Genomic DNA, 9,839 nt, shown 5'->3' on the forward strand with positions numbered 1-9,839 from the left:
AATAGCTATGTCACTGGACTCCCATGTAGTTGACTGCCGTTTGAGTCCCAGACCCAGTGGCTTAAACTTATGCTGGGCATGTGTGCATGTGTGCCCAAGATCTCAAGAGGAGAATGGAGGAGAAGGGATTGCGGCGTGGCCAAACCCCCCCCCCACCAGGGGGGGTGATTTCTCTCTTTCTGTCTCTCTGCCTCTCTCTGTCTGTCTGGCGAGCGCACGCGCCCTGTAGCAAAAATCTCTCCAAAAAATAAAAAAAAAATAATAAAAAATAAAAGAACAATCTTTGTTGGCCTCCATTGTTATGCTGCTGACAAATTCAATAATCTTTCACTTGTTTATTTTTGAGATTTATTTTGTATTTTCATGAGCAAGACACAGAAAGACAAAGGCCTCACTCTAACAGTATCTTGATCTCTACCCCAGCCTCAGCCAGCTCCATAGAACCAGCATGCAAGCACTTATAATGCTCAGAAACTTCTTTGCATTTGAGCCGGAAACCCTCCCTTGTGGTTCGGCTCTGGGCATTGCACTGCGTTTTCCCTGCATTGCACCTAGTTTTCCTGTTGTGGCACGGTCTGGCCTCCAAATCCAGGAATTCAGATCTAAGTGCATGCACAGTTTTTTCATAATAAACATTTGCATGAACTTTTTGAACACCCCCTCATAAAATTAAGAGGTACGTTTTTCAAGCAAAGTTTATCTTAACACTCGTTAACATTTGTGGAACACCTGCTGTGTGATAGAAGGCTTACTGCGTTTCCAAGGCTGGGGAAAATAAGTTGTACTTATTTTCAGTCTAGGAGATACAAATGTTATTAATTGTATACTCCAACTGATGTACTACCAAGAGACCTGCATGAAGCTACGGACAGGTGACTGGGAGACCTGTTGCAACCTCAGAGTGACAAGTAGTGATTTCTCTAAATAAATATTTGGTGGGGTTTTTTTGGAGAGGTTTTTGCTATAGGGCGCATGCGCTCGCCAGACAGCCAGAGAGAGACAGAAAGCAAGAAATCACCCCCCAGGGGGGATGGCCATGCCACAATCCCTTCTCCTCCATTCTCCTCTTGGGATCTTGGGCACGCACGCATGCGCCCGGCGTGTTTTAAGCCACCGGGCGCGAACCGCTGTCGACTCCGTGGGAGTCCAGAGACATAGCCATTAGCCATTACGCTAACTGCTGGTCCCGAGTAAATGTTTTTTGAGTCCTGCAAAGAAGAAGGTGTCAAACAAACAAACAAAAAAGGGCAGAGTTCAGTGGACGGTGAGGGAACAAGAAAAGGGGGAAAAGTTGGATATCAGGAGCCTAAAGAAGTCGTAAAGCCTGAGTATCTTTATCCTAAATGCAACGAAGGACACCGAAGTTTCAAGGCGATGGTCCGTGATATTTGCATTTAAAAAGTGGATGCAGACGCTGGGTTAGGAGTCGTGTCCTTCGTGGAAGGCACGACGATGAGGGTGGCTGAGCTAAGACGAGGACTGGTATTTACAGAGTAAACTTCATCCAACGTGGGACAGAGTACAGAAGGTGCTCATTGCGCTTTGATTCTAAGTCAGCGACTGTTTAAAATCGGCTAGTAAAATAATTCGATTCCCAACACTGTGCGTCAGAATCCGTGCAGTCAGCGTGGTTATTTCATTAAGTGAAAGTTTTACTGTATTTTGATGGTCCATAAGAAATGATCCCTGATGCATTAAAAAATATTCCAGAAAGTCGCTCGTCCCCGATCACCAGGGCTCGCGTTTGGGGAAGTTGGATTGCCACGAAGAAAGTCAGATTCGCCGCCACAGACTGGGATCCTGGGGAGTCAAATGCCAGCTCCAAACCCAGACCCGTAGAGTCGTCCCACTGCTAGGGACCGACACGCATTGCCAAAGATTCCCCGCAGCACCCCGCCCTCCCACTCGCTACGGTGGCCGGAAAGGTCCCTAACTGCGCCGCGGAAAGTCAGCTCGGAAAGGACGCACGCGCCTTACGCACTACTGGGCTCGGGGCGGGATCCCAGCCAGCGGACCGTGGCGCTGGCGCTTGCAGTTTCGTCTTCTTATCCGCGCCTCGGTTTCCTAGAAGGGCTTTTACTCAACGACGCTTCCATTGGTGTTGGGCCGCGAGAGCCCGCCTTTTATTGTTTTCAATTGGCTGCGTGTCCCGGCGCCAGGCTGGGGGCGGGGCTTGGGCGCTTTAAGATTGCATCAGCTGGTGGGTCCGGGGCCACGATCCGCAGGTGCAGCGTTAGCGGTGCTCTGGCCCACTTGTGACCTGCCTCGGCTCACCTTTCTTTTAGGCTACCGTTTCCCGGTTCTGCCGCCTCGTGGCGGTTCGCTGATGTCCGTGGAGAACAACAGCGGCGGTCTAGGAAGCATGGGAGGCGAGGAGAAGCCGGTGAGTAAACTTAGTGGGACTCTCTGCTCGATGCTAGCGCCCGGAGGGGAAGAGGCAAGCAGCCCCAGCCAGGCTCTGTCGGGCAGAGGAACCCAGAAGGGACGTTGGAGCTCCTGGACGAGACAATCACCCCCAGTCTCCAACCCCTTGGGCAGGAATGGCCCCTTCATAAAGTAGGGTGGGGTCTTGCATTCATCTCTGGGTTCTCACTCCCACCCGTTCCCTCCCTCCCCCCAATAATTAAACTAAGACTTTGAGTGAATGGAGCTCCGAGCCCCGTATTTCATTCTAAGCCGAGACAGAATTAGGATCTAGGACCAGGGACCCCTAGACTTGTGTTTTTACTCACTTGGGAAGATAATGCCCCGGAATCTTATTTCATCCTAAAACCCTTTGGGTGTAAAGAGCTCCATTTTAAGGAAGGGAAAACCTATTGCCCAAGTTTGGGGGGTTTATAAATAAATGGTGGAGGCCAGATGATCCAAAAATGACAAACTTCAGAGAAATGATGCCCTTTCTCCACCTGCCCGGTGCTGGAGGTATGCCTTGACACATTCTAGCATGCTGACTATTTTGCCTCAGAACTCTTTTGCTGTCATCCGGTGTTTAAAGGCAGCTCCCAGGTCACTTTCATTGCCAGATTGAATATTTTACAAAATCAACTAACGTTTTAAGAGTTCATTCCCCCTAGCACTGAGCTGGGCGATTTAGGTAGGAGGATGAATAGGTCCCGTCCCTGCCTTTGAAGACCTCACAGCTTTGGTGTGTAGGAGGCAGGTAAACTGTTGATGCCCTGTGGTTGGCCTGTGGGAGTAGAAAAGAGGAAGCACCTAACTGGGAGGACTCTCTGAAATTGAGTTTATGAGAATAAGATAATTAGTAAAGCAGTCAGAGCAGGGCTTCCTGCTCTGAAAGATCACAAACATACAAAAGCTTAACAGAAATCCCCCTCGTTCTCAATACAGCACTTAGTCCATTAAAACTTTCACTTTCTTACAGAGTAAATCCATGCCTCTTTATGGCTATCTATTTAGCATATTGTCAACATAAATTCGAGATGAACGTTGTGGGAATTACTTGGGGGAGATTGTTAAATGAAATTTGGGGAATTGCATGTTGTCAGTTACTCCTCTCTACTTCATTATGATTCGTCTATATTGTGAGTTGTTGTCTTTGCCACTGGTGACATTCCGTAATCTTTCAAAGTCAAATTTCCATGTTTTTTAACAGGTGCTAAAAGTATATTCTCAAAATTTGTCTGGGGACCTCATGGGAGAATGGTCAAATTAGGTCAAAATATAAAACCTCCATTTCTTTTTTTTACTTATTTAGGTAGACACCAGTCAGGAGAAGCAAAAGGAAGGCAAGAAGAAGAACAAAGAAGGATCTGGAGATGGAGGCCGAGCAGAGGTAAAAGTCACCACTGCGGAGGGCTCTTCTGTCAGAGGTTGGGAAGCGCCTGGGAAGGGTCTCACACTTTCTCTGTGTGTAAGGACTCTAATGGTTTGTACGGGGTCATAAGATGGCATTAGATGGGAAAGTCAGGTAGAAAAATTAGGAAAGGGTAGTCAGAGAGGGGAAGAAAGGTGCAGTTATTTTTTTATTGCAAAAGGAAAACAAATATAATTGTAAGATACTCTGATTATGGGGTTAGAAATAAAAACCAGAGAACAAAAATTGGAGGGACTGATGGTCTTTATTTGCCAGACTGCATGCTAGCTGTGTGGTCATTTCACTAAGGAAGATGTGCAAGGGTAGAGGCTTGTTTTTTCATACGAGACCAAATATAGCAAACCAAAGGAAGCCCAGGTCCTCCACCTCCTTCTCATGGTTTCCACAGGACATGCCTCGGGTGACATTAAGTCAAGACCAATCCCCTTGAGGCTTCTCAGCTCTGGAGAAAATACTTTCAGTTTCCTCAGCTCACTCCTACAAGGACTTGGCATATCAAAAACCAGCCCAGAATCCACCTGGTTCCTATGTGTTTTGTTTTAGGAGGCAGTTAAGCTTGTCTTTCTGCTTTATTTCTGGAGTTGAACTGGTGTGAGCTTTGCTTCACTTTTTGCTTTAGTCATTGTGGCCGTTTTATTGTGCCCATTTTATTGGAGACTCTTTAGAAAACTACCAGAGGACAGAAGCACAAAGGAACAGGCTCCTTAGGAGTATAATCTAGGAGCATAAACTGGCTTTGAAGAGCCATTTTTCAATAAATGCTGCAGTTGCTGAATTTATAGTGGAATTTAAGCATCCATTTACTTACTAGTAAGTGTGTAGGTGATCAAGTGTGGTACTGCTTAGAGCCTTATGATCTTTTCTCTTAGGTTCAGTCAACCTCCTGTAATTCCCCACTGTAATTGTAGGGGAAGTTGTTGGTTATAATCTTTCAAGTTTTCAGGTAAATAGAAAAATGCATGTGTTCCTTAATTTCTTTATTATACTTTCAGTACAGTTGCACATACTGTTCTGTCACAACCTGAGAATTAGCCTGGAAATGGGTAACCCAGGGTATAACTTGAAGGCTCTTTTGAATGGAGTTTATTTTAATTTTTTGTTAGAATGCACTTCCACTCACCAGAGAGAGTGATATGGGGGAGTGGGAGAAAGCAGTCCCCCTCCCCAACAGGGCATGCTGCAATCTTTTCTCCATTTCTTCATCTTAACAGGATTTGGGGTATGCACACACACACACACGTTTAGTGTGTTTTTCAAGGTACTGGAACCAAGACTTGAACCATCATTTATTTACCTGTCTCTCTTTTTCCTCTCTAAGGACTATGTGTAGGTCTTACTCACCTCTCATTCCCAGACCTGTCACAGAGTATCTGCTCAATGAATGCTAAGTGAATTTAATTTTACCCTTAGTTCTTCTGGTTGGGAAGTGCCAGGAAGACATGGAGAGAAACTGCTGTACAGAGGGCCAGTGGGTGGGTAGAGCTGCACTGATGGTCTTGAGCAGGTCGGACTGGCTAGTGTGCTTTGAGCTGGAGGGTTCAGATTTGGGTTGTAGATAACAGGCTCTGACCTCTTAGTTAATTCATGGGTGCTTCCCTGTAGAGAGTTAGGGACCACTATGATAATTTGATATGTTCCCAAAGCTCACAAAGAATGATTAAAATGACTACAGGAAGAGAAAGATTGCTGTAGGAGGGAATTATAAAGGTGTTAGGGACTTGCATTTCAAAAGATGAAAGCCAAGAAGAGGTGACTGAAATGAAAAGGAAAGTGTATATAAAAGAATAAAAAGAAAAGTACTATTTGACATGAGAAACTTAACTATTCTAACAAGCTGTGTCCCAACAAGTTGAAAATATAACACATTTTAATATAAAATGGGAAGACCAGTCACTTGGTTTTATTTCCAGTATTGTTTATAACTGTACTTGTAAGATCATTTAGTTAGGAAGGACCTTGGAAAGGCATCCTAAAAGAAAGAAATAAAAACACTTGGTGCAAATAATAATAGTTTGCAAGATGGTGATGGTTATCAGTTGTTGGTAATCCAGATGTTTATGTTATTTATGCTTTTCTATTTCTTTAATGTAACATTGTAAGAAGTGGGCATTTTATTCTTTCCTTTACCTTCATTCAGAACCAGATTAAAGTAATGCCTGGTGGTTAAGGCAGTCCGTTTACCACAATCAATCAGTAATCATGGGCTTTTGCAATGTCTTACTTCATTATTTCTCTTTTCTAAAAAATGAAAGCAAATGTTTACTGATTATTTACTTTCTCATTTGTTGCCTTACAGTTGAATCCCTGGCCTGAATATATTAATACACGTCTTGAGATGTATAATAAACTAAAAGCAGAGCATGATTCCATTTTGGCAGAGAAAGCTGAAAAAGATAGCAAGCCCATTAAAGTCATGCTGCCTGATGGTAAACAGGTCCATGCGGAATCCTGGAAAACCACGCCGTATCAAATTGCTTGCGGAATTAGGTATGCGCTACACCTATTGCAACCTTTTAGAGTGTGTAACTTAACCAAATTTTGTTTTCTTACCGTGACAGGTTTTGTTCATATAATGTTATATTACTGTTCCATGTTTTAAATGTTTTCCTTATGTGAGATTTTTCAAATTAAAGTGATGTGGTGCTTTATACCTGAGTTATGTTTGTTATATTTATAACTTAATATTAATTTCTTGAAAGTGTATGCTTTGTTTTTTTTTTTTTCGAAGGATTTCATTAGTCCTTCTACTTAGATCATAAATCACAAAACCAAGTAGATAGTGTCTCATTAACTTTAACTTAAATGTCTCAGTTTTGAAGTTAAAAGTGAAGATAGATGTCTCACATAGGAAAATGAAGAAACTGATAAAGACCCACATAAAAAAATGGACTTTATAAACCCAAAGAAGGACCATGTATAATCTTAGAATTTGTTGGCTGGGAAGTTATTTCAGGTAACTGAGACCCATGCTTTGTGATAGAGCAAAGGCTTCCTTTCTTTCTTTTCTTTTTTTTTTAAGTTTGTTGTAGGACACATGTGCTCGCTGCAGAGAGAGAAGTGAAAAATCATCCCCTAGGGGAGATGGCCAGGTTGCAGGTTGCAATTTCTTCTCCTCCATTCTCCTATTGGAACTTTGGGCACGTATACACACATGTTCAGTATAGTTCTCAAGCTGTCAGGACCAAAACAAACCATGCAGTTGGCCATGTAGGGTCCAGATGCCTTAACCGCCGTGTCACCTGCTGGCTTGAGCAAAGGCTTTTTTTTATCTGATAAGATTAGCAGCAATAGTTGGTCGGTTTATCAGACAGTGTTAAAGTTGGGCAAACTTAAATTGATACATAGCTCTTAAACCAAATGCTGGCAAACTGCGGTCAGAAACTGTATTGGTAAGGTCTGAAAGCTCAGAACTGTTCTTACACATTTAAGTGGTTGAAAAAATAGAACAACTAAGAAGCAGTTTTCCAAAGATACCATGTGTGGTCTGCAAAGTCTAAAGTGTTTATGAGGATCTTCACAGATAAAATTTGTCGACCTTTTTCTTAACCATTTTAACTTGAAATATATACATACAATGGAACTTTAAGCAGTTAGTGGAATAGTGAATAAAAGTATAGGTCTTTTTTTGGTACAAAATGTATTGAAATTCATACATCTTTTTTGTAATATGCATTTTCTATTATCTTTTTGAAGCACTCTTGTGTACATTCACTAATTTTGTATATGTAAGGCTAAGCTTTTGGGAGTAGAGTGTTAATTTGGGTTCTTACATTGTCTTATCATACTTCGAAACAAGTCTGAGTGCAGAATCCTTCCAGATTATTTTTACTTGTCAGAGGGCATGAGCATTTGCCAGCAGGGAGAGAGAGAGAAGGAGAGAGGGAGAGCGAAGCATCCCCAGTGGGTGTAGTCACACCATCATCCGTTATCCATTTCTCCATCTGAATTTTGGCCACACATGTACACATGCCTGATACGTTTTTCCAAGTTGACAGGGCTAACTGATAGGTCAGGTGGGATCCAGCTCCCAGCTCCCTGTCCACTAGGCCATGGGACTGGCTTTTCCATATTTAAAGTATTGGGTTGTCGGAAAAGTCATATTTGTTGATGATTTTTTTTAAAGATTTATTTATTTGTAATTTTATTTATTATCATTATTCTACTTTGACCAGAAAGATACAGACAGAGAAAGGGAGAGTGAGAAAGCAAACTGCTAGGGCCAGGACTAGAACCGTGGTCAGCCATGTGGGAATCTAGCACCTCAACCATGCCACCTGCCGGTCCCTGTTGATGATTTTTTTAATGCAAAAATGCATCACGACTTTTCCAACAACCCAATAGTTGTTTCAGCCATACCCAGGTTGACCATATTTTTTGTGACTTGCCTTTATCAAACCTTCTCAGATATTCAACCTAGTTTTTATAGGAACTATCATTTCCTGTTATGGAATTATTGATATTTTTTAGACTTCGTATCATAGCTACGTATTGTGTTGGGTTGGACTACATTAAGTCAACATATGAACTGTCAAGAATGGTTGATTACCACCGTCATATTGCTGAACTTGAGACTTAAAATAACAAGCACATAAACCACTCTGGGAACTGTACTGTTGATTCTGTGTGAGCCCATTAAGCAGCTGGTGGGAGCAGAAGCAGTTAGGTCCACAAGCCTTGAGCCTTTTGTATGCCACAGACTTTGGTTAGTATTTTATATTACAGAGTTACCGGAGTATTTCAGTTAATTTGACAAGTATGTGTACCTTTTAGTATTTATACCTTACTCAACAGGAAGTAAGAAAATTGTAATAGCAAGCAAGCTTTCATGGGAGATCATAGAGAACTCGATAAACCTTTAAATGTCATTCAACCTTTTTTTTTTCCTTTTAAGAGGTAATTATGAAGTTCAGGTTGATAAGAGATTTCTCCATTGTTGCACAAATAGATTGTACCCATGACCTTGAAATTCAAGTTCCTAATAGTGCAGAAACTTTTCTTTCTACCACATGCTACACAGTTATACTCTAGATTACATTCTAATTTATCACATAAACTGAAAATATTTTTTTGTGAGAACTGTACAATTCTTTTTCTTGGAGAAGTTTTTGCTATAGGGAACATGCACTTGCCAGAGAGACAAGAGAGACAGAAAGCTAGAAATCACCTCCCCAGGGGGGATGGCCATGCTGCAATCCCTTCCCCTCTGTTCTCCTCTCAGGATCTTTGGCATGCACGCACATGTGCCCGGAATGAGTTAAAGCCACCAGGTCCTGGACTCGAACCACAGTAGAGTACATGGGAATCCAGCAACATAGCCATTACGCCAACCGCTGGTCCTGAGAGCTGTAAAATTCTAAGTTGAATTACATAGAATGTTGATGGACTTTAGCTATGGAGTATAGTCACCTATATGTTTTAAGGGCTCTTTATGACTATTTTATTAAAGTTCAGAATAACTTTTTGTTGTTCTGTGAAAAATTTTAGCATGAGTAACATGATTTAAAGGTTCAGATGATTAGCGATGAATATGAAAAGGAAGAACAAAGAAAGTGTACTCTGTTTGCGTCAAAAGGTTTTTCTTTGATATTCTTGAAAGTATAGACTATTTTATCCCTTCTTTGAAAAATTGGAATGATCCAGTATGGTCTGTGTGTAATTTACATTTTCAAAGTACCTCTATCACTTATGTCTTATGGGATACCATTTTGGACCATAAAAGTAATTTTCCTCCTCAAAAAAGGTTCTTGAGTCTTTCGAAAACTGTTTTAAAGTAATATAAGATAGATGTTTCTGCCAAGTCAATGTTACGTTTTGCAAAGTGCATGTATTGTATTCATTTACTGGCTCCATCTAATCTGAAGAGGATACAAAACTTTGAATACCATCAATAGGAAAGTCAGGGAGCACTGAAATTGAAATAGGAATTTATCGTTTACCTTCTGTTTGTTCTTCTCTCCTAATCCTTTTTTTTTTGGAGAGTTTTTTTTTTTTTTTTTTGCTATTA

General features: G+C 41.7%; 1 protein-coding gene across 1 annotated transcript in view; it reads left to right on the forward strand.

Annotated features, from left to right (window-relative positions):
• Nucleotides 1–2,069: 2,069 nt before the first annotated feature.
• TARS1 (threonyl-tRNA synthetase 1) overlaps nucleotides 2,070–9,839 on the forward strand; it is a 24,347-nt gene continuing 16,577 nt past the window's right edge. The window contains exons 1-3 of the mRNA XM_006148503.3: nucleotides 2,070–2,383; nucleotides 3,716–3,793; nucleotides 6,132–6,322. Coding sequence (XP_006148565.1) covers nucleotides 2,327–2,383; nucleotides 3,716–3,793; nucleotides 6,132–6,322 — 326 coding nt within the window. The 5' untranslated portion in view covers nucleotides 2,070–2,326. The remainder of the gene's footprint in view (nucleotides 2,384–3,715; nucleotides 3,794–6,131; nucleotides 6,323–9,839) is intronic.

The sequence above is a fragment of the Tupaia chinensis genome, unplaced genomic scaffold, assembly GCF_000334495.1.
Source record: "Tupaia chinensis unplaced genomic scaffold, TupChi_1.0 Scaffold000237_1, whole genome shotgun sequence".
Lineage (NCBI taxonomy): Eukaryota > Metazoa > Chordata > Mammalia > Scandentia > Tupaiidae > Tupaia > Tupaia belangeri.